At 36.1% G+C, this 26,625-nt stretch overlaps 1 protein-coding gene across 1 annotated transcript in view; it reads right to left on the reverse strand.

Moving 5' to 3' along the window:
• Positions 1-716: 716 nt before the first annotated feature.
• The window catches only part of Csnk2a2ip (casein kinase 2 subunit alpha' interacting protein), a 102,131-nt gene continuing 76,222 nt past the window's right edge, over positions 717-26,625 (reverse strand). Inside the window, exon 3 of the mRNA XM_034515655.2 lies at positions 717-3,229. Coding sequence (XP_034371546.1) covers positions 746-2,935 — 2,190 coding nt within the window. The 5' untranslated portion in view covers positions 2,936-3,229 and the 3' untranslated portion in view covers positions 717-745. The remainder of the gene's footprint in view (positions 3,230-26,625) is intronic.

Below are 26,625 nucleotides of genomic sequence, written 5' to 3' on the forward strand. Positions count from 1 at the left end.
GCCTTGTCAGATATCACTGGGAGGGGAGCCCCTTGGTCCTGTGGAGGCTCCATGACCTAGAGTAGGGTAATGCTAGGGCGCTGAGGAAGGAGTGGGTGGGCAAGTGGGGGAGCACCTTCATAGAGGCAGTGGCAGGGAGAGGGTATAGGGGATTTGTGGAGGGAAAACTGGGAAGGGGGAAAACATTTGAAATGTAAATAAATAAATAACAAAAAATAATACTGCTATTAATATAGCTTATAAAGGAGAATAACCACATAACATTCAGTACCAAGTGGGACAAATATTTCTGATATTTGACCATAAACTATTCATTAGCATTTACACAGTTTCTGCAATGAGCAAGAAATTCTGTTAAAAATGTAGCATTCGCAGGGCAGTGTGGTGCACGCCTTTAATCCCAGCACTTGGGAGGCAGAGACAGGCAGATTTCTGAGTTTGAGGTCAACCTGGTCTACAGAGTGAGTTCTAGGACAGCCAGGGCTATACAGAGAAGCCCTGTCTCAAAAAAAAAAAAAAAAAAATGTAGAATTCAGGGTTCAGCTTTTAAAAGATACAAGTTTATCTTCCAACTAACAAATACATTCTAAAAATAATCTTTCTCCTTGAGTAGATGCTTCATCATCTAATATACAGAATCATAATTTTTTAGCAAGAATTTAAGCAAGCATGGTAAGAGAAACAGGCATTAGTGTCAAAGAACTTGAAAAATCATTGGTTTCAAAGAGATGGAAAGTTGATTTAATCAAGATTTCTCATTTTGAAACTTTGTTTGGAAATATCTGAGCAGTGTGCTGGTATCCCTTCTCCCCTTTTTCAAGGATTTCGAGTTATGAGACCTCACAGGCTTGGTTTTGACTGATGGTGGTTGTCTTAGTTTGGTGGTGTCAGAATTTGAACCCCTTATGAATTCAAGCCAGGAGGTCCCTGGAGGTAACCGGTGGTAACTTCTCACCTTTGCTAGAACATAGCCTGTAACAGGCGCAGGAGTGGGATCTATGCAAGGAGTGGATAGAGAGGGATGTCCAGTAGATGAAGAGGAGGAAGAGGAGGAAATGGAGGAACAGGAGGAAGAAGAGGAGGAGGATGGGCCTTGGACCTGGGTTTGGGACTGAGGACCATTACTGTTTTTAACGTACAGCAGCCAGTCAATAGACTGGGGCTCCTGGCTTATATCTTTGCTCTCGGAGGATACAGCCAAACACTTTCGCTTTGTCTTGAGCCCCTGGATAAAATCAGATTCGGATGCAGGGAAAAACTGTGTTATCTTCTCTAATACTTCCAGATTATCATCGATGGCTTCTAAATTATTTTCAGATTGACTGTCTTTCATAGGAAGTTGGAAACAGGAAGAGGAAGGCGTCTCTGGTAGAGAAAGGATAAGGATTATTTTCACATCTGCTTTTCCATCGTTGCCACTCTCGGGTGTTGGTATGACAAAGAGTGTTGCGCATCGGGGATCTCTCTTTCCTGAAAGATGGTTACAATGAGATTTTATAGCGGAAGCACATTCTAAACAAACAGAATATGTTGATGAAAGGCGGGGACCAGGACGAGGATTTGGCTTTCCTCTCATTCTTCGAAAGAGAATTTGCCTAGAGAGATCCTTCTGGATTGTAGACTTGGGGATGGAATTGACAATTTTATTTACAACATCAACAGGAACACTACCACCTTTAATAATGCAGGGATGACTGTAATCTAAGGACCATAGGATTTCATTCTCTGGCTGTGACTTCACACTTTTATCAAAGCTACATTTATTCAGCAGTCTGGAACACTGAACTGAAGCACTTTTGCTCTTGATACAGGGCTTAGGACTTGATATTCTTTGGCCTGACATATTTGGTTTAGGATGAACTGATGATAGCTGACGAAGTCTTTGTTTGTCACTGAGTGAACCTGTATTCTGGACCTTGGGGTGGCAAACAGTTGCGTTGACGACCCGGGTGCTAGGATCACATCTAGTCATTATTTTAGGTTTGGGCGGGCACGTTGATAAACTCCGAGATGGCATGAAAGAATGTGATGATGGAGCTGATTTTCTCGATTTTGTTTGGGACAATGGTAAACTACAAACATTGTTATTAGAGTTTGATACAGGAATTTTCAGAGTCTTACCGTCGAGTAATGATGAATTCTGAGCCACTCTGTTGGATTCAAGAGAAGATGAAGTTGGAGGAAAGCTGTTTCTTTGAAATTTGTTGGTGAATGATGGTGAGCTCAACGTTTTTTGACTGGATTCTAATAAAGATGACCAAAGGCGGTCTAATGAGGAATCCTTCTGTGGCTTAGATTTACATAATTGTGAGTTATGTTCACTTTGGCTAGATTCCAAAGAAGGTGTAGTCCAGATGATATTTAGAGAAGGTGCTTCGTGATGTTGGAGGGAAGGTGGAGATGATGTTGAGGTTCTTTGAGTAGACTCCAATGAAGATGATTTCCAGCTAAGGTCAAAACTTGATGATGTCTGTGTCTTCGGGAGGGGTAACCTTGATCTCGGACTTGTTTTGCTAGGTTCCATAGATGAAGTACTAGTGAAGCTAGCTGTAGAGGCCTGAGATTTGTGGTGAGACCAAGACGAGTCCAAGGATTTCCAAGAGGGATGTGACGAACATTTCAAGAGGGAGTCTTTTGAAGCTGTTGGTGAGCACTTGGAGTATAATGATGACGATGATGATTTCATAGCCCTGTGGTAGCCTTCAGTCACTGCAGAGTTCAGAGGAGAAAATGAAGAGAAGCTCTGGGCCTTCTTGTTAGAGCTTACTGGGGACACCGTGACTGTATTTTGGGATTGTTCTTTGCACACGGGTTGGCTGTAAGGTTGGTTTAGTTTATCAACTGTGTAATGATGTATAGGCGAATTGTTTGTAGCCTGCTGCTGACAGTCTTGTACATACGAAAAGTGTTTATCATTATAGCCTAATGGCACCATCTTGTGATGAGGCAGGGATCTTTGGAGAAGCAATTGGCTTACAGGATGTTTTAGTAACAGTCTTTAGAACAAGAATCCATGGACAATTGCCACTTAAATAAACACTAGCAGTTCTAATTTCTAGGTTGTTATGTTGTGTTAGTGGCAAATGTTGTAGAATGTGTCACAATTAAGCTGTAAATGAAACTGGAGGGGCAATGTTACAATGTTACCATTTAAGCTTTTCTCTGTCTTCCATTTAATTTCCAAGAGTTCAGGGGTTTTCTCTCTCTGTCTCTCTTGAAGAAATAATTCCTGTTAACAAAATTGTAGAGAATTTAGAAGATGTCCCCACAGGATATACTTTTACTAACTTGTAGTGATTAGAACAAAAGGTTTATAAGACTATACACAGAATGTGTACCCCAGCCATCTCACACATCTTTTGAATTACCTTTTCTAAACCCATTACATATCTATAAAATAGATACTTTTAGTTTCCTGAGCTAAAGACTAAAGTAATACATATGAAATTCTAACAGTTCTAAGAATCTTAAATGTTCAAAAAAATTAAAAAAAAATTACTTATACTTCATCACTTATTTTATTCCTACAAAAATGAATTAATAACTTCTTATGCCAATAATAGCATCTTTAAGAAAGGTAAAAAACAAATTTGAAAACGTTGGCTTTAAAGGTAGATTCTATTATTACTGTCACATTTTTTTAGTTAGATCTAAGAATCTAAACATCGAGTTAAAAGTCTTATATTTAGTCTCATTTCTGTTTGTCCCCACTTCAGCACTGTAATCATGCGCTGTTCCCTTCTAAATCTACTGGCTTCATGAAATTCAGTCCTTCTGCCCAATTCTCTTATTTCTCTTTAGGTCCTTATGTTATTCATTATTTGCATCTCACCACAACACCGTCAGTTACATCACTGTGGTGATTTAAGTGAAAATAGGACTCAAATGCTCATCAATTTGGATGCTTGGCCTGCAGTTGATAAATGCTTGGGAACAATTAGGAAGTATGATCTTATCATTTTGGTATATCATTTTGAGGTTTTAAAAGCTCATGCCATTTCCAGCTAGCTAGCTTTCTCCCTCTTGCTTGTGGATGAGCTCTGAGCTCTCAGCTACTATTTCTGTACCATCCTTGCCCACCTACTGCCATGGTCCCCTCTGCAATGGTCATGGACTCACCCTTTAAAAATGTAAGCCTCAATAAACTGCTTTAGAAGTTGCCTTGATAATAGTGCTTTCTCAGAGCAATAGAAAAGTAACTAAGGTAACTACCATTTCTCTTCTCATATAATCCCTGAGTAAGTTCATCAATTATTGTTTAGGATTTGAAAAGAAACTATAGAAGTCACTTTATAGAATGTAGACACTCATTCCTAACTTAAGGAAATTCATATTAAGATATGAGATCTGAAGTTATTATTTTTTCTACCTCTCTACTACCAATCTAATATATGATGAAAACAATGTATTCTTCACATATATCAACTTATTCAAGTAATGATTAAACAATTAAATTATTGCTATAGATGGTCCCTTTTGTCAATGTAGTTTGATAGACTCATTCTCACTCTACTTACAATTATTTGAAACATATGAGAATCCTAGTGCAATTGCTTTTAAATATTTGGTCATTGTGATCAATAGTATTTATTGATTCAATATCAGTCTTCCTAATACTAGCTCTGATTAGCTCTTCTATGTCAATGGTGTCAAACGAAGTATCAAACTTCTCCATCTAAAAGTGCCAGTGAGCCAGCCTGGCAGTGGTGGCACATGCCTTTAATTTCAGCACTTGGGAGACAGAGGCAGGTAGATTTCTGAGTTCAAGGCCAGCCTGGTCTACAGAGTGAATTCCACGACAGCCAGGGCTACTCAGAGAAACACGGTCTCAAAAAGCCAAAATAAATAAATAAATAAATAATAAAAAATAAAAATAAATGAAAAATAAAAATAAAGGTGCCAGTGATAATTCAAACACAAACAAATAAAACTCAATTAATTCAATTCTCTTCCTAGGGAAATTATTTTCTCATTTCTTTTATTGTAGTTCTAAAACATAACCATTTATTTTAGAATCCTTGTAGTGATAGAGGATAATTTCCCTTTATGAAGCTAATTAATTATCAACATTGATTGATTTTTGCCTCTTTCATATCTTAGTTTCCCGGTCTCACCATTTCTGTTTTTTGTATAGGTACATCTCAGGCAGATTAATGTGATTATATTTACTTCTATAAATCATTTGCCCGTAAATGAACCCTTTTCCATTTTCCTTCACCAGATGTAAAAGAATAAAGTCTCTCTGAACAGACACTTCTGATTCTCACTTGTGGGTTGTACAAACTTTCAATGTCTGACAAGGAGTGGTTAAGTTTCGAGTTCAGACCCTCAGAATCAAACAAATGCCCATTTAAACAACAGAGCAATATATCAGTAAATACCAGAATTTGATAGACAAAATGAAAACTGAAGGCTTCAATACCTTCAGAGAATGTATATTAAATAGAATGCTCATGTACTGCTAAATTGGCACAGATAATTCTGTTTGATAAGTTTTCTAGTTGGATCTGTTATTAGTGTTATTATAAAAGAGAGAATTTCCACTACAAAGAACATTACAGCAGACATATGTGCATGGAACAAGACATCCTTTGAGTATTTTCATAGAAACCACAAACCAGAATCTAGTGCTGATCAATAGTAGACAATATAAATAATGTATACTCATTCAAAAATAACAAACAATGAAAATTTATAGAAAATATAGCATGAATGCAGCTGCATACATGAGTCTCACATGGAAAATATTAAGTGAAAAACATCACATATAAGTGCTAAATGTTTCATGATTTGATGTAGGAAACTACAAAAGCTGGTGACCTTGACCATGTCACTAAAATGAGTGTGCTTTGTGGGGTGAGGATTAGGAGAAAGCACAAGGTATGTCTGAGAGGTGGTGCTGTACTGCCTGTGGACCTGGGTCCTGATGGGATGAACGAGTTCATTTGGTGATAATTGGGTTCTAACACTTATAATATGTGCGTTCTTGTAGATCCCTTCACTAAAATAAAAAGTGTAAAAGTAGATGACTTGAGGCTAATTAGAAAAGACACATCTGAGAGAGTATTGCACTGGAAGGTGAAACTTTAAAGAACAGACAAAGATCTGGCTCACAGATGCCAGGGACCTCACCCCTCCACCCCCAACCCACACACATACAAAGAGAGAGTGAGAGAGAGAGAAAGGGAGAGGAAGAATGCAACGTAGAGATCCTGCTAGCCTATCATCAAGAATAAAGGAATTCAAAACAACTGGAATGAGCAAGAAGAATCTAAAGGAAAAAAAAAAACATAGAAAGTACCATTTCTGAATGTTTTTACTTTCAGAATTACTCAGCAAATGTCATTTATATTTCAAAAGCATATCTTGCAATAGCTATAGAAGTATTACAAATATTGAGAAAAGCTAGGACTCATGGTAAAGCTACAGTTAGTGCAGAAAATGAACACCAATATAAAACCATTAAGTCAAATATTTTCTCTGTTCTAATGCTTTTATTCTTGGGTTGATTCAAATGTTTCACCATTAAGTATAATATAAATGTTCTTCAAAGTAAGATAAATATAGAACAGTTCTTAATTTGTTTTTTGAAAACAATGTACAATCAATACATTTAAGTATGACAATGGTAAAACAAATAAGGGGAAATATTAATATTACAATTCACAAGTGGTGCGTACAGGCCAGAAGATGGCTTTAGATTTCTCAGAACTGGTGCTGGAAATTGAATCTGAGTCCTTTAGAAGTCAGTGCTCATAATCACTGAACCACCTCCCCAGCCCACCTTAATTTTTTAAATTATCTTTTTGTGTTTTCAGTTTTCATATAACATTGGCATTTTCCATTTTCTTTATTTCCTCCAAACCCTCCTATATACCCCTTCTTTCTATCTTTCAAAGTCATGGTTTCTTTCTCTTTAGCATGTTGTTGAATGCATACAAGCGTGCACATGTGTATACCTGCATGGTTATTGTGTTCGGTGTGTGTGTGTGTGTGTGTGTGTGTCTATATATGAATGTGGTGTGTGTATGAGTGTGTGTGCTGTATGTTTGTGTGATATTATTAGTCGTAGATGCAGGGCTGACCATTTGGTATTGGATGCCAATGTTATGTTCTTCCCTTGAGAAGACTATTTATCCCACTTGCAGAAACCCTATTATGTCTTTACTAGGGTTGAGGCCTTGGGAGCTCCCCCCCACCATTGTGTGTTAGCCTGTGTGTTAGAGTAATCACTGTTCAGGTCATATTTATGCAGCCATGTTGTTGAGACTACGTGGATGAAGCTTTTGACCTTTCTAGGAACAATCACAGCAAGTTCATATTCCTCTGGTTATTACAGTCCTTCAGACCCCTCTTCCACAATCATCTCTGAGTCTTAGGCACAGGATTTGTGCTGTAGATGTATCAGTTGGAACTGGGTTCCACAGTTCTGCATTCTGATTGGTGGTGATTTTCACTGATGGCTCTATCTGTTACAAAGAGAAATTTTTTTAATGAGAACTACATTTATCTGCAGGTATAAGGATAAACATTAAGACTGTTTTATGAGTTATACAGGTTTAGTGATGATCCAGCTGTAGGTTTTTCACTAAAACATGTGGTTTCATTAGCTCTGGGTAGTTAGCTGGTTTCCAGTTCAGGCACAATTTCTGAAGAGAATATTGTCAGTGAGTGCTTTGCAAATAAAATATCCAGACAAATTTATTATTCTAATATGTTCAGTTTATTCACACAAACATTACTCATAATGCCTTGCTAATATAAAGGTTAAACCATCATCTCAACAGCCAGGGAACAATTGGTCAAAAAAATGCTGCAGGGTTTTACTGGGAAATCTTCTCTGGTTGTGGTTAGGATGCTTCCAGAACTTTGAGAGTATAATGTACATCCAACACAGATGGATGAAATCCTTCATCTCTGTCACAGGCCAGAAGTATGGCACTGGTGGAAGTTCAGAAAGTACTTGAGTGTTCCTGATGGTAGCTAGCACTGACAAGTGGTCATGTGTGACCTGGAGATTGATAGTGAAAATCCCACAGTCACCGGATCCAGGACCACACACAGAGGACAGTTACAAAGTCCTCTTACCACTGGGTCTTAGAGCAGAGGTTTAAGATGCCACATCTTGGGAGCAGTGCACAGAGGTGCTAGGGATTATTTCTCATTGCAGCACATGGAGATCATTATAAAACCAACACAAGTTGCCAAAACACAAAGAGTAACTGATTGAGGCATTCTACGACAAACATATTCATCTACCCTACAACTTCTGCATCTACATTTCAAGGAACATCATGGAAGGTGTGAGAGACAGAGGACCAGGAAGTCTTCTGGGAAATCATATCTCCTAGAAATAATAGGATAGCTGCATCCAAGAAGATGTGGCTGCTAAACAGCAATGACAAGACCAAAATACAGGGTAATGGGTAAGAAGAAACTCTCATAGGACTCCCCCTTGAGACAAAACTTGAGGCAGTGAAAGACTACTGAGAGGGAGAATTAGTGATTCTCAGCAATGAGCACCTAATTGTTTTTCCAATTCCAATTCTCAGCCAGAAAATTATACGTGTACATGCAACACAAAGAAACTCAGTAGGTTGTAGTTAGTTAGTTAGTTAGTTAGTTAGTTAGTTATGTATTTGTATATACATGTAATAACAAAAAGAAAAGGACTGCATGTATTTGAGGGGGAATTGGGAGCATACATGGAGGAGGTAAGAGGAATGGATGGGAAGAGTAATAATATACATTTTCATTTTAAAATAATATAGTTAAAAAACAAAAATGATAATACCATTTCTAGTGCTGTACAAATGCAATCTTTATGAGAAAGAACAAGAGAAGTCATTATTCCATAAATATTTTCTATAATATACATTAAGCCAGTTAAAGTCACGGGATGTGCACAAGAAACCATTGTCACATATTTGAGAGATTCAAGCATAGAGACTAAATAAGTGTGCTATGATATCCTGGATGGGCTATTAGACCAGTAATCTGACATTCACTAAAACCTTCACAAAGTTCTGTGACATTCTGTCAATAGTGATGTCTCAGTTACTTTCTTGTTTTGATAAATGACATAATTCCCTACAATGAAAACCCTAAAGACCATCCTAGAACATCAGAGAAATATAAAAGTAAACTATGTGAAGTTAGGGCATGCAAAGTAAATATACAAAGATTAGTTGCATAATCAACAAACCATTCAAAAAAACAAGAGTTTTGTAAATGGAATTTTTCTCCTGGTTCCATTCTTGCAAATTATTGACATTTAGAAAAATCTCTCAGCTTCTGCATGTCTGCTTTGTATCGTGCTAATCTACTGAAAAGTGTTAATTAGTCTTAACAGTTTCTTAGTAGAGCCCTGATGGTTTTTCAAATTTGAAACCATGCTTCCTGCAGACAAGAACAATATGGCTTCTGTTTACTCACATTCCTTTTCTTTCTCTTGTATTGACAGAGTCTGAGCAGTACAAATTGCAAAGGAGTACAGAGAATGCGCACTTCTGTCTTATCACACATTATAGAAGAAATGCTTTAAGGTTTACCTTATTATCATAATGTTGACTACGGATTTGTCATAGACCTCCTTTATTACGTCGAATACTATACCAAGCTGTACTGCCATCTCAAGGGTGACCTACCTCCACCACTCCACGGCTGTATCTATTTCCGTGTGCTAACCCTTGGAGAACATGTTCTTCAGCAGTTGCTTTGTGAACTGGGAACCTCTTCAATTCAGGCTTTTGGCTTTCAGATAAACATTGCATAAGATACAATCTCAGATGGGTAATGTTTTTCTTTAAGGACACCTTTCCAATTGTCTCAAGAATTACCTGAGGTTTCTCTTCCATGCTACTGATCTCTGTAACTATTACAGCTGTTTGCTCAACCCCACCCTGAATGCTATCCTTTTATTGACATTTCCCTTGCTAAACAAGCTACTCTGTTAATCAATTCCCCAGAGCTAGGAACCTCATACTCAGTTTTATCACCCCCCCACACACACACACACATACACAAAATGGCCCCATTTCTTAAACCTAGTTTCTATCATAGTTACAACTGTGGCGACTGTGGTATAATATCTTGTGTTATAAAAGCAATATAAAGAGAAATATAATTTCTCTCGCAGTTTAATGTTGTAGTACAATATTTTTGGAAGGTCACAGCATCAGGATCCAGCTACATGGGGCAGCAGTTCTCATTGCACCCATATTCAAGAAACAGAACAATGAGGTTCAATTCAACACGTGTCTCCTCCATAGCATTTAGGAACTCAATCCGGAGATTATGACAACCCACGGTGAATAGGTCTTCCCACATTAACTAAATAAAGACGAATAGAAATAATCACATACTGGAATGCTCAGGGGCCCATCTCCCAAGTAATTTGAGATTTCATCAAGTTAACATTTAAGATTAACCCTCACAGATGAATTATTACTGGTCTTACTCCCTGCTCGTGTGAGAGACTAACAGATACACTGTTTGTTTGATCTGGAATATTTCCTCTTAATCTTTCTTTGTTCATCTGTTCTTTCATGAAATTTATTCTTTCTTAAACTCTAATGGTTGAAACTGTCTTTTTCTTGTGTCTTTCTCTCACTATTCCTTCAAGTATCTTCTGTAGTGCTTGGTTATTGTTCTTAAATTTTCTTATCTTGACATGTCCTTATTTATTTATCATTTTCATGATGAATAATTGACTTTATGCAGACAGTTGACTGCATAAAGGATTCTTGGTTCACAGATCTGGGGTAGCTGTTCTGGTGATGGTGGATACTGTTCTTGTTTTCACTTTCAGCTCTTGAAATGCAGAATTCTTTCCATTTTTGTTTTTGAGGGTTTCTAAGGAGAAGATTAATGATATTCTAATGTGTTTTTCTTTGTGCATGAGTCCATGCTTCCCCCCTCACAAATCTTAATGTTAACCATTGCTTTGTATGCTCGCCACATTGACAATAAGATGATGCAGAGTAGTTCTTTCCCGATCATGCTTGTTTTAATTTCTAAATATGCCTCGTGTGTCTGAGTGTTTATTTCTTTCTCTAAATTTGGGGAATTTTCAGCTATCATTTTTGCTGATAGAGTCTCCACAACTTTGGGTTTTCTCTCAAATCTTCTCCTCAGTTGTAATCCTTAGTTATTAAACTGGTGGACATGCTCTTCTTTGTTCTAGTTGATATTCCAGTAGTATTTCTTCAACCTTGTTCTCTAGTCCTGATAGTCTTTCTTCAGCTTGATCAAGTCTGCTGTTGGTGCTTTTCACTGTGTTTTTCATGAGATTCAGTTTTCCATCTTCTAAATTTCTAGTTGGCTTTGTTTAAGATTCTCAAGTCTTTGTTAAATTTTTCTTCAATATTACTGTCTTTTTCTCACATACTTTACGCATTTTTTTTCTGTGTATTGCTGACTTCCTTCTCTGGGCATATATTGAACATACATTATTATCCCTTTCATCTTTCAGGGCACTGATCATTATATCAAAAAACTTGTGAACTGTCCTAGCATTTTATATCTTTGAGTTCAGTAGTTGAACATTGTGAGTTTTTGAAGGAGTGTTACTGCCTTGGGTTTTTTCCCCCATGTTTCTTGTGTTTTTGTGCTATTATGTGTGCATGTGTTGATTTCAATATTTGTTCTGAACTTGACAGGAGAGGGAAATATTATCATTCAGCATCCTTCTCTTATCTTTCCAACCTCCAGCACCATTCATCAAAGAGGAAAGGAACTGTTCTGCAAGAAGCAACATCAAACCACATGAAATACAATGTATACTTAAAATCCATTGCAAACTACTAATAGCTAACAAATAATGAACCTGAAAATGACAATACTATGTATAATGCATGTTGAACTTAAAAGTTATCTAGAGTAAGTGTGAAAATAGTAAACAAATGAGAAGAAAGAGTCAGGAACTGAGAAGACAGAATAAGATTATGGTTATAATAAAAGAGGCAACAAGGGCATAAAGAAAATATCCTGAGGAAAACAAAAGCAGGATTTGAGAAAACAGAGATCCTTATAATGAAGCCATTTAAAAACAAATTAATTTAATTGAAAAGGGCATAAAAATAAAACATGAGAGTATTTAAATACACTATTAGGTATAGGGTGGAAGCAAACAAATAAGGAAATATAAGGAAAATTTAATGTTTGGATGAAGAAGGTTTGACTTTTTTAAACTGCCACTAATTTAATATTTATGTGCTGAGTAAAGACAGACATTAGAAAATATTAAGCTTTTGTTTCCTATAATTACACCATGTTGTTTCCCTAAGAGCAAAGCCTTTGCAAAATAATTAACACTGCAATTTACAATGTACAACTGTTTCAAATATGAACCTAGGTGCTTTATGCAACAATTCTTGGTACTGTGTAGTATGATGTCGTCCACTTGACTTTCATGACATTAAATGATGTAATAGGTATATTGCCAGAGATACCTCAGATTCATCACACATTTGATTTCTCACTTTAGACATTAATTTATTGAGCTGCAGAGACTGCTCAGCAACTAAGAACATGCACTACTCTTGGAAAGGGGGCAGGAGTTCTGTTCATAACACCCACATTAAGCTGTGCATAGCTGTCTATAACTTTGTCCTCAGGAGAATCAGATGCCACTGAGTCCACAGGCACCAGCACTCCTGAACACACACACACACACACAAACACACGCGCGCACGCAAACATACAGAAAGAAACACACACAACACATGCATACACATTATTTAAAATAAGTTTTGCTATTGTTAAACTTTTGGAACATTCATGTTAGTACTGTATAATTGACTTCAATGCACTTTACTCAAAAATGCATATGCTTACAATCAATCATGTAGTCAGCTACCTACTCACCAACTTTACATTTTGGCTTCTCAATGTGGGTTCAGTAATCCATTGGGATGAAGATTTGAGATATAGTGATTTGATTGCTTTATAGTCTGCTTCTAACAAATGATTGAAAGTCATTTTAATCTGGAGTAATATACACTAAAGTATCTGGGTAAAATTTTGCAGAAATCATTTGTCATTAATTAGCTTTCTATTGCTGTGATAAAATACCATAGACAAAAGCAACATGGAAAAGAAAGGTTTTATTTCAGTTTACAGAACCACATCATAGCCCATCATCCATGACATAAGAGCAAGAACTCAAGCAGAATGGGAGCCTGGGGTCAGGACCTGGAGCAGAATACAGAAAGGAGTATTTACCAACTTGCTTCTCCTGGCTTGCTGGGCCTGACATTTTATACACCACAGGACCACCTTTCTAGGTACAACATGCACAATGGCCTGGGTCCTACCAGATCAATCACTAATTTAAAAAAGTGACCCACGGGCTTGCCTGCAGGTGAATCTTACAGAGGCATTTTCTCAATTGGCGCTTGTGTCAAGTTGACAGAGATAACAAAAAAAACTTACAAACGGTTCTTTCCTTGTTTATAAAGTCACAGTGTAGTAGGATACTGAATGAGTGACTCACAAACATTGACTTTATCAGTGATAATGAAATGAAGCATCAAGTTTCTGTAGAGCAAAGATTGCTGCCAAACGCTGTCTTCCTAGATATGGTCCCTATGTATACATGAACAGCGACAATACTTTCAAAGTTATATGAAACACAGTTCTCAGGAAAGCAGCTGTGCAAACAAAGAGAAGAGCCTCAGAAAACCATGGCACATTTTCAGACTTGTTGATTACACCGCATGTCTGATTCAAGATATTTTGCTTATACAAAATCATGAAGTGAGCCTGCAAAGGATAATTTGGTAGGTTACACATTGCTTTCATTTTATTTGATTCATGTTTTCCACTTAACAGAATACCCCCAACTGTCTGAATCTAAAAAGATTAGACTTCTGTAACGCCGGTTTTCTTCCAAATGCACTGAACTAACTAATGTATATACAGAACATTTTCAGATCAATGTACATGGCAATGGCCAAATTTTAATCTTTTACAGATAAGAATGAAATATTAGGATTTAAAATATCATATTTGATAAATAGCTAACAATATTAGTATGCCTTTTCAAATGTAGGATGCCCATTTTCTTGTGTTGATAACAAACACAAATGTTATCATAATGACAGGTAACACACCCATTTTCTGCAATTTATGTAATTTAAACATTGGATAGCCTTTGCTGATCATAAAGAAAGGCCTTGATTGCTTTTTAAAATAAGCTAATATTAGTGCTAGTGACTAAATTTTCACTAGTGTAAATCATTTCATAAGGTTTGCCATTTTAAAAAATTATTTTGAATCCTTGATTCATGATTTAAAATATTTTTTAAGCTCAGTGTTGGTTTTTGTTTAATATTTATACAAACTATTCCAGGAAAAACATTAAATTATGAGCAGAACTAAATCTAATTTTAGTTATCTTCCTTACAGATTATTATTATTTATTAATGTTAGTAACAGTATGTATTAATGTTAGAGAGAAACTACTGTGTTCTGGGAATCATCTTGCCTCAGCTGCCTATGAGCTAAGATTCCTTCCCACCATATGCCCCAGTGCCCAGCTAATAGCTACTACATTGAAATATAAAAATTGAAAGATCTATGAGACTGCCTTACAATATTCCCAACTGAAAGTCTACCAATAATGCTTCAAAACTGATTTTACTAAGCATTCTCCCTTAGCACTATACTGTAAATACAATAAAAAAGTAGGAGAGAAGTACAGAGGTCTACTTAGATCACTAATATCACAAATGTCACCAATTTTAATCATACAATCATGTGTGCCTTTCATAATTTTCGGTCCCACGACCACATTTCTTCTCACAGAAAACTGGGTAATGAGCAATGATACAATATCAAAATGCATCCATCCCTCAGCTGGCACTAATTCAGCCTTCAGCTTGTGAGTCTTTTCTTTTTTTCTTTTCTTTGTCTCACACTGTTCTGTCAGGGCATTTTATTTTTTAACTTATATATCCTTTGCGCATATATATATATATATATATATATATATATATATATATATATATAATGGCTACTAGGGTTTTTTGTTTTTTGTTTTGTTTTTAAATCAATTTTATTGGATATTTTATTTATTTACATTTTAGATGTTATCCCCTTTCCTCATTTATGCCCCCATAAACTCCCTATCCCATCCCTTCTCCTTTTTGCTTTTATCCCATTTTAATTTCATGCAAGTATTAAGGTCAGTTCTAGGTTGAGGAACTAGCAATACAATAAATGCAAATAGTCAAGGAACAAGCAATAGTCAAAGAACAAGTCAGGCAGTAAACAGAGTCCTGTGATCACTACCGTGATCATTATTTCTAAGGGCTTATCAGGATGACCAAAATATCTGAGCCTACTCCCTTGTCCTAGCCCAAAGTCATCTTCATGCTTGAAGTCTACTTCTTTGTTCTAGCCTGAGATTTAGATTCCTGCCTGAAATTACTTCTTTGTTCTAACCTAATGTCAGATTCCTACTTGCAGCCCATTTCTTTGTCCTTGGCCAATGTCAAATTCTTTCCAAGAAGCCCATTTCCTTGTCCTTACCCAATGTCAAACTCCTGCCAGGCAGCCCTAAAAGCTCTCCACATCAGACAGAGTTATTAATTTAACAGGCTGGCAAGCCAAGGACTGGTAAGATTCTGCAGAGACTTACCAACCTGAGACAGAAGTGCATTGTTTTTGATAATGGATATTCCATGATGGGAAAGGAAGGCATTCTTATCAGAATGACATAAGAAAGGCTCAGTCATGTTTATGCAACAACAACAACAACAAACCCTCTGTTCTTTCTGTTGCTCTCCAGTAGCCCCATCTTCAGCCCTATTTCGTGAGGAACCCTGTCCTGGTTGTGCAATCTACTTTCAACCAGATTTGACTTCAGGCTTGTTATTTCCCATACAGGATAAGGATTGTTTTCCCGCCTTTTTTCTTTCCCCTTGGACTTAAGGCTGTCTGATTTCTGTTTCTTTATTCTGAGTGATAAATAACCTTCAGAACTGCCATCCTCTCTGCACTCTCTCAGCCTGCTGCCAGCATCTGTTTTTAGTCATGTCCAACATACCTTCCAAAGCCTTCCCCTCCTCTTCCTAACCTTGCTCTTTCACCCAGATCTCTGTACTTTTCTCAATTTGCACTCCATTTTCAAACTCTATTCTAAAACTTTCTTCTACTTTACACTCAAGTTCGTTGATACACACACACAAACACACACACATTCCCACACTTCTGGGTCTATCAAAATTGCTATGCCAGCAATTTTAAGTGTTTGAGGTAAAACACAGATGCTCATACAGAACAGTCAAACACAAAACACTTAATATAAACAGCATGTTTACGAAGTCCCTGGTGCAGACTAATATATCTTCAAACCTTTATCTAGCCAGAGTATTGAATGTATGTAAGAAAGGGAAGAAAATTCAAAATCATTCACTAGATTTGAAAAATCATTGTTGGACTTAAAAAATTATATATTATTTTCTCATATTCCCTAAGCCAGAAGTATTTGAAGTACTCAGCATTTTCTTAAAGCACACACTTTTTTTTCTGCTTGGAAACCCAACTGAAAGGTCAATTATCAAAGAAATTAAAGTAAAATAAGAAGTTGAGTTATATTATATGGAAATCTCATGAAAATATGTTTTAAGTCATTGTGCTATGTGACAATTGACTGTGTCCAGGTTTCTTTATATTAGAAAATATAACACCACCATATGCAGCCCAGTTCAGGCAAGAAATTAGCCAACAACCTAGGTCAGTCATGTTTCTGGTGCAGTCTTAGAAAATCTAGGTCAGGCAGTGAAAACAGAGTCGAGCTTTGGTATTTTCTAATGTTATACCTTGTGTAAATTATTTAAGACTGCCTCTTCACCAGTGAAATAAATACAATTATACATATAGAAATGTTTTACAAAGCAAATGTAAATACGCAGAATGTTGGGCCAAACATTTAATAATGCATGAATGATCAATAGCTAATTTTTAAAGATTTGTTTAGTTTTAATTGAGTGTGTGTACACACATGCTCATGTGTGTGTGCACATGAATAGATGTGAGTGCAAGTGTGCTTGAAGGCTACAAGTAAGCATTGGATCCCCATGAGCCAGAGTTATACATAGTTACAAGCTGCCCCATATTAGTGGTGAGAATCAGACTCAGGTCCTCTTTAAGACCAATATGTGTTCTCACTGCAGAGCCAATTTACCAACCCCATTACAATAGATTATTATTTCCATAAAAGCTACCCATGTCACCTTATACAGAAGAAAGTCAAATTATTAAAACATCTTCTTCATAATGTTTCATAAATTGATTGTTTGAGCATTTTGTTCTTGGGAAGCTAGGGTGTTTTTTCGTAGCTGTATATTTATAAGGAAATACTGAAACTTGAGAATATTTGAGTTGAGGATGTCAGTCAGTGCAAGAGTTCTTGTGTCACATGTGTTAAGCCTCAAGTTCAAATACCATCGGAAAGAAAGAAAGAAAGAAAGAAAGAAAGAAAGAAAGAAAGAAAGAAAGAAAAATAAGAGTGAAAGAATTGTGAATACTCTAAGTACTTCATAATTTAAATCAAAAGTAAAAAGATGGTCATATATATATATATATACATATATACATTATATATGTGTGTGTGTGTGTATACATATATATTTCTCCCATGGGAAGCTAGGGTGGTTTTCCTTAGCTGTATATTTATAAGGAGATATTGAGACTTGTGAATATTCAAGTTGGGAATCTCATTCAGTGCAAGAGTTCTTGTTTCACACATGTCAAGCCTCAGATTCAAAATATATATACATATATATATATGTGTGTGTGTGTATATATATATGTATATATACACATATATGCATATACATATATATACACATTTATGTATATATACACACATTTATATATATACATATACATACATAAATATATATAAGATCAATATATATGTTATATATATAACATTATGTATATAACATATATATTATATATATAATATATATTTATCTTAACCTAAAACTAACCTTTTAATTTTCTTAAAAATTATATTATTTTAGCCTCTCACAAAATCATTTTAAAGAAGTTTTCCTAAGTTACCATTGTAGCCCATGCCTGTTTTTCTGATGCTCAGCAGGCAGAAGCTGGAGTGCTATGAGATCAAAGTCTGGTGGACTACATTAACCTGCTGTAGACAGGAGTAATTACACCAAGGTCTGCATGGAGTTCATGGCAAACTTAAGGCTTTTCTAAGCTATGTAGTAAAACCCAGACAAAATTTAAAAAAAAAAAAAAACTGTATTAATAATCTTGGCTTCTGCTTTTAAAATAATCCCTTTCTGTTTTCACAACAAGTCTAAGACAATTCGGTTTTACTGTGGACACAGAAGATAGCTCTCACCTCAAAAAAGAATAATAAAATGGTTTGTATGGAACCCAGTATAAATGAGTGTGGCCTAGGATGTGGATATGAACAGCCCTGGATAACATGGCTGCAGGAACTTCATAGTCACAAAGGAAAGCAAGACATTTTCAAAGACTTTGCTGGCCATCAGGCAGGCAGAGCACAGCCAAGCACAGGTTACACGACAGGCTTGGGATGTCTTCTTGTTATATTCTTACCTACTGGTCTGGAAAGTTGATAGATTCCAAAGTGCTTATCTAAAGGTTAGATCTGTCTAAGGTGAGGCACGGAGGAAGGCGATAAATGAATATTAAAAGAATTAAAATTGACCTAAGATCATTCTGACCCTGGCTTTAAATATGTCAACTCTGAGCAGGATGTTCCAATCAATCTGCCGTTAGAATCCTTAACACACGGACAACTTTTTATTCTAGAAACTTCATGTTTGTGAAGAAAAAAAAAAAAAGTACTTTACAGAAAAACAACCTATCTTCTAACGCATATGATTTTTCAAAAATGTGTAGATATATCAAAGCAACTATGAGACCACTGAAATTGAAGAAGCTGGAAAAACAAAACAACAACAACAACAAAAAAAAAACAAAACAAAAAAAAAACAAAAAAAAAATCTCTACACTCAAGAATTTAAACCAGCATACAAGCAATCATAAAAATACACTATATAAATTTTATTGATTTTTTTTTTTTGGCCTAGGACAACAGCTGAAAGAAGAAATAACCTTGACATCTGCTAACATAGGAAACAAAGAAACAAGATTCATTTAAATCCCATGTTTCTTTATTTTTCTTTCTACAGCAATAAAACATCCTCTCTCTCTCTCTCTCTCTCTCTCTCTCTCTCTCTCTCTCTCTCTCTCTCTCTTTCTCTCTCAAGTTACATTGTCTAAGAAAAATGTGGGGCAGCCACACATGGCTTCCAAACCCAGACACTGAAGAACAACAAACATTAATTGTTTTCTTGGCAAAACCTAAAGATTAATCAGCTATATCTTTAAAAAGAAACCACCTTTATACCTCTCTGGTGTCCGGGGGAGGGGGGGCGTGTTAGCTAATAGAAGCTCCTTTTGTTATCCTAATGTAATGTTCCTTCCTTTGAAAAACTCATGAACCTCTCTAGGCAACACTAAGATAAATCCGTCGTTTATTAAGTTACACTCTCCTTTTGAGTCACCTTTGACCTCTTGGCACAGGTTGTTAAGTGAGGCAGCCAACGTTCCTCTTTGCACCTGCAAAGGACAGTTCAATCTACAATTAAAGATCATTTCCTCTTCTTTAAAATTCAAATAACGGTGTTAAAACAAAGTAATGTTTTCTATCTGCATCTGGTCAGGCTATTTCCTGGCATGTGTGATGAAGTCACAAGATTGAATGTGTAAAAAATGGTTCAGAAAGATGCTGAGATCATTTCTAGGTGAACGAAGAAAGGCAAGCAGCTTCTAGATTTTCAGATGAGTATACAGTTGTGTAAACAGGCACATTCTATAGTGCTTTTACAGGAAAAAAATAAAAAGATAGCATTATCTTCTTCACACGAAATTCAAATATGGCCAACATTAATGGTACTTAAGGTAAAATATAACAAAGAAACAATTACTTCTATTACCCTTAAGAATGATTTTTCCAGAAGGTTTACATCACATGTACTTTATCCTTTGTTTGAGGTGTGTTCACCTTGGTTTGGAGCAGCATGTTTCCTATCTTACTACTTCAAAGCGTTTCTCATACTTCTCTTTTGTAATACCTGAAGATTGTGTATAGTATGTATATTAATTTATTCTTGCATACACTGTGATCCTAGAGCCTCAATTTTTGTTCTTAGTCCATCCCCAACTAATCTAAAAAGGAACTTACTTTTAATTGCAAATTCGATTTTTCTAAATACCATTTTGTAGAGAGGTTTTTCCTTCATTCACATTACTCCTGAGTTTAAAATGCCAAATGCAAAAGAGATGGTCAAAGATTAATAAGGGAGTAAAAGCAATTCACAAAACAGTTACGTATTTTGTACAACTGGGTTTTATAGCTATCACAAACCCCAAAGGCATGAAATGTCTCACATGTTCAGTTCACATTTGTGATAGAAGAATGGAGAGACTGAGTTTCAAAGTCGTTAGTTAGATGGCTTGTACAATTTTTTTCAGCTGTTCAGATTTCTATCCACAATGAAATAGATCTGGAAATAATTCACATGGAATTGAAAAACTTATCCGTGAGGATAAGAAAAATTTCAAAGTACTAAGTAAATGTTAGATGTTCTTGAAATTGATATTAAAATGGGTCAGCTATGAGGGAACATGCCTGTGATCCCAGTATTTGAAAGGAAGAGGCAGGGGGATTGAATGTTCAAAACAGAGTGTGGGGCAGTAAGAGATGGGGTGGGGGATGGTAAATAAAATAACCATTGCAGAAGGAATGGCAAAACAGATATTAAATATTGAAACAGCATCTAAGGATCATACACAACTCAGAATCTTAATTAAAACAGACATTTTTAACATTAGGATAAGATCATCCAGCCATAAATCAGTGTTTAATAGCAGTGATTAAATGTCACTCTGTTTTTATACTATGATTATTTTAAATTAGTATTTCTGGCATTAAGAAGTGATTTTGACTCAGAAAACACTGCAGCTTGTCGCTTCTCTCTGATAATGACATGTGTAAAAAATGAAATGAGTTACAAGGTGCTTATAGATTTATAATAATATTATTGTGGAAAATTCCTCTCCTTGTCTATGATCATGTGGGTACTGACCATTTTCTAATGCCTGCTTAGCTTCAGGTAAACTCACAATATAGTAATTTGTAATTATCTGAGGGGAGTATGCTATGAATTATGAGACATATGTCACTGATTGAGTAGAGTCATTAATGGGATATAGTTTGTTCTCTATTAACGGTCCTCGAGTAAAACAAGCTCTGTGCACCTCAAAGCAGATTGAGACTACTGAAGAGGGAAGCGGAGAAAGACTGGCTTCTCACTCTCATCTATCCAAATTATGTTAGTCGGACACCAAAGCAACTTAGTGTGAAAAATTAAACGTGGCAGGGACTTAAACACTTTTAAAAAATGTATCCTTTTGGCCTGATAATAAAAGAACATTGAGTGTCTTTCGTTCAGATTATTCATACAGTTATTGAATCAGGCACATTTCAAATAAATGAAGCCCACCACATCTAATTCTTAAGACAAAGTAATTTTTTTTTCCTAGTCTTCAACACTAAGAACATGACTGGAAGGTAGCACAGTTCACACTTGGGAAAACACCTGTTCACAATGGGAAAACAAGTTTGCTGTGAATTTTGAATATCGAATTTTAAATTTTGAATATGGAAATGAGTGAAAATTTCCAGTTCAACAATAGTGTGAATAGCATGGGTTCAGCTTTCTTTGGGGTCTGCTGTTGTAGCTATTCAGCAAGCTAATCCTTCAAACCAATAGGCTTTCAAGACCAGATGAAGAGGCTCCTCCTTCCTCGTTAATCAACGAGCACTGGGAAGAAATGCATACCCGAAGATAGAGCTTCCAGCACATCAAGGTTGTTTTGATTATTTTAATTATGAACTTATGTCATGTTTATTTTCTTTTCGAATTTGTACACTTTCACATTTTTATAATGAAATTTAGAATTTGTTTAAATTTCAGGAAAGGATTATACTTAATGAAAAAGCATCCTGTTAGCTTGATTGAACTCAACCATCAGTTAGACTGTGAAATGTGCCCAGAAGTGACTTTTAGGATCAAAAAGACGTTTTTAAACGGGGAGAAATTTCACTTCTATTCCTATTCAATTTATATCCTCTTGTCAGACTTCTGGAGTTATCGCGGTAGTCTGGCACGTGACTCATGACTTGGAAATCTCTCTTAATGATCTCCATCTTATAAATTTATTTAATCCAGCATTTTAGTCAGTCCAGAGCGACTTCTCATTCCTTCAAATGTGTTACCACTTAAAATTCACAAAATATTTTGGCATTTGGTACTGCATATTACATAAAGTGTTTATGAGGTCTAAATGTAATGTGTTCCATCTTGCTAATTTGGATAAGGTCGTTCAGGCTATAAAGATTTTTAGTAAATACGATTTTTCTTTCCTTTTCACTCTCTCTCTCTCTCTCTCTCTCTCTCTCTCTCTCTCTCTCTCTCTCTCTCATCTTCCCACACATAGCATATTCTAAAATTTATTTCAAAAAAATCTTTCTCGAAGGAAGAATTCAACTGGAGATATGTAAATGAGAAAGTGGTGGAGGATGAATCTGGTCAAAATACATTATATGAAGAGGAAAATGAGAATTTACCTGGAGAGAGAAAGAGCCAGAGACAAAGGTTGCTTGAAATGATCACAGAAAAAATACACTAAGTATTTTGTCTATACAGGAAATATTTATACTACAGTGTGTACACACTACACACACACACACACACACACACACACACACACACACACACACACATATATATATATATATATATATATATATATATATATATGTAACACTTGATGTGACAACGCCCCCTACCCCACGCTACAAGTACAGACAATCTCAAAATCTCCCGTGCCAGGCATGATGAACCTCTCGTTGAGTTGTTTGACAGGAGAGAGAAATAAACTTCTAAAATGATATAGGCTGCTGCCATTAGCCCTGGTTGCCTTCCAGAACTTAAAGGTAAGGCCCTATTGCTGAAGACATCACACTCCTCTGACACAGTAATTGAAAAAAAAATTGAACTGAAACTAACTCTGAAGCTTCTTTACAGATTAGCTCTCATAGCATCTCAGGGGCCTATATAAGCTTCTGAGAGAAAAAGGCAGTCAATGTTCCTACCCAGCTGTAATGCCTGTGGACCACAACAGTGACCAGTATGATAAAGTATCTCCAATGATGCAATAGCAGCCTTATATTTTATGGGTAAGTAACAGTAATCTAATTGGACTTAATGGCTACTTAATGAAAAGGCGTTCATGCCTGGTAGTGTAAACATAGCCAACTACATGTGGATGGTTAGGCTATAGTTTCTGGAGAAGAATCTACTAATCCACCTTCCTGAATATAATCTAATCCCTAACTGTATTCTAAGTGTTTATTCTTACACCTACAGAAACATATAGCTCTCGCCCCTCATCAAAGAAGTTTCTATTTGCAGAAGATGGAGACAATCACAGAAATCTACAACTGCTTAAAATTCAGAGAACAGCTGTCCATGGAATGCCTATCCTGAATTGATACATCTACAACAAAATCCCTATACTTAAGGCTCTGTAACATCACAGAAGAGGGTACAGAAACATTGTAAAAGCCAGGGTACCAAACAGTCTCTTATAAAATAGTGTCCACTATGTATTGCAGGAAAGGTACATCCATGAAATCTCAACAGCATGGATGCCTAAACAAGACCTGCACAATTACAACACCAGTTGACATGTCAACATGGGTAAGAGAAACTTCATAAGGTCCTATGCTTAGAGCTATAGAAAACTAATGGCAATTATTATAAGAAAAGAAGCATTAATCTTCTGGGGAGCCAACCACTGATAGTATATCTAATTCCAAGTGGTAAATGCTAAATACATACTTATGAACACTAGACTTATTATACACCCTCCCACACACATATATATTGTATAGGAGATATGTATATATACATATATATGTGTGTGTGTGTGTGTGTGTGTGTGTGTGTGTGCATACAAATATATGTGACATGTGTGTGTGTATGTGTGTGTAATAATAAAAACTATCATGACTTTGAGAGGGAGTGGTAGGAAAAGCTGGAGGAGATATGAAGGGATAGAAATGATATAAATACAATAATCATATGTGAAATTCTTAAAAATAAAACTGAAGACACACCTTCAATCTTGCATTTTAGAACTCTTATAGCTGTTATATAGCATATTTAATATTTATACAATTTTTTTCTGACCAAGGCATTTTTGGCTTGAACCAACAGAAAATCTGAGCTCAAAATGAGATATATACTACTTGATCAAGAAGATGTTTAAATCATATGAATTTTCAAACAAGAAGGCATGAACTAAGATCTTGAATTACAGATAGCCCTAGGAACTCCCCCAAAGCAGTAGTCACATCCAAGGACAGTAGTGACAGCCCACAGCGAGGAGTAAGAGCAGCAGTAAAGGTACACGTTACCTGCACTGTAGGTATGTGTCTGTGGCATGACACTTTGATAACATAGGTGTGCACAGTGAGTTATAGTGCTTAGCAAATCTTCACACATTTATACATCAAGTCCCTTAAGAGATGACTGATGTGACAACATCACTGTGATGTGGCTGCTACAGAGACTTCATGATTCCTCGCTTTAAATTCTGGCTATACCACCTTCCCAGCAATCAAACCGATGCTTTGATTGTTTGTTTGGTTTTTTTTTTTTTTTTTGCATACTTGCAATCAAGAGCCAAGACACTAGAGTTAATTGTTCTAGTTAAATATTATTATACTTAATAATATTCATTCCAATGCAAAGTTCCAATTATGAGTTAAAATAGATTTTTAAAAATAAAAGCCAGTATCAATCAAACATTTACATGAGGCAAACTTATCCATACTAAGGGTAGAAAATTGGTTATTTAGAAATCAACACTATCTTAGGTTAGTTGCAACTAATATTTAAAAAATGTAGCAAGCTCTATTCTACCACTGATACATGAGGTGATACATTGTATAAAATAACCAGTAGCTCAAAAACCCAAAAGAAATGATACTAAATGTTTTACCACAAAAAAAGATGTGTTATGTTTATAATGTATGTATGTCAAATGAAAATATATAATAACTAAGAGATTTAAGCCAAATGTCCACAAAAGTATGTTTGCTATGTAAAGGATTTACAAGTCAAAGAGAAAACCGTATGTTATATTATATTACAAAGTAGAACAAATTTCTGTCTTGACCAGTAATTACAAGAATTCAAATATTTTTAAGAAATTGTTCATGAACAGGTTTACAATGCCAGGCATAAAATCCCTTCTGTGGTCCAAGCCCCAATCAGAAAGCAGTTGGATACTACCCAAGCTTGCTTCTCTGTTACTGTGATAAAACACTGACTGGAAGCAACTTGGAAAAGGATGGTTTTATTCAGCTTATGGGTTTTCATTCATCATCAAAGCAAACCAAAGTAGAAACTCAAGGCAAGAGCCTGAACAAAAAAGCTGAAGAAATCCTGTTTATAAGCTTGCTTTCTCTGACTTGCTCAGCTATCTTACTTACAAGCCAAACCGACTTGCTTAATGATAGTGTCACCCAATCTGGGCTGAGCCTTCCAATATTAACTAGGAATAGAGAATATTCCCCCAGACACAGGTCTACAAGCCAATCTGATAGAGACTCTTTCTCAGCTGAAGATCTGGTTTCCCCTAGGTGACTACAGTATGGATCAGGTTGACAATGTCTGACCAGCACAGTTTCGCCCTTCAACTGCCATGTCATTCTCCCGTGAGAGGGCACAGAGGGCACATCTTAACAGACAGGTGAGTACTGATGAATAAAATGATCATAATAGATTTTATAAATGTATAAAAATTTCAAAAATGAATAGAAGATACTACTTTAACATTATTGACTATTAGGGGAGGAAGGAAAGCAAATGTTCATACAGTAATAATCAACAAATTATTTTAAAGTATCCAGTAAATATTTTACTTTTTTTTTTCCCACGAGACGTGGGAGGAGGCGGGTGAGAGCGAGCGGGATTCGAACACTTACAGAGGGAGAGAGCGCGGAGGGACCCACGCCCTCTGCAGGCGGACGCCTTATGGGCTGCGCCTCCTCCGGTTCGCTGAAGTAAATACTTTAAGGTTTGAAAATTAACATTAGGTTCTCATGATGGCCTGCACGGATTAAATCCTAGTAATGTCCGATACCTATCTAATTCAGCATGAAGTTTTTGGACTTTTTTAAAATAAATATATGAAGTTTAAAACTTGATCTCAAGGCTACCTCTGCTTTCTCATTTAACCAGAGCGTTGAGAGAAGACATATGACCTCTAAACAAAGATTTTTCTCCTTAATGATATTAAAGTTTTGACTGGACCTAGTGGCTCATGCCTATAACCCCAGCACTCCGGGAGTCAGACCTGTAAGGATTATCAGAACTTCAAAGGTTTGTGAATCTCTGACCAGCCAGAGCTACACAACCAGAGCCCACCTCAAACAAAACAAAGCAAAGCAATACAAAATGTGGGGAGAGGCAGTTAGATTGC

The sequence above is a fragment of the Arvicanthis niloticus genome, chromosome 12, assembly GCF_011762505.2.
Source record: "Arvicanthis niloticus isolate mArvNil1 chromosome 12, mArvNil1.pat.X, whole genome shotgun sequence".
Lineage (NCBI taxonomy): Eukaryota > Metazoa > Chordata > Mammalia > Rodentia > Muridae > Arvicanthis > Arvicanthis niloticus.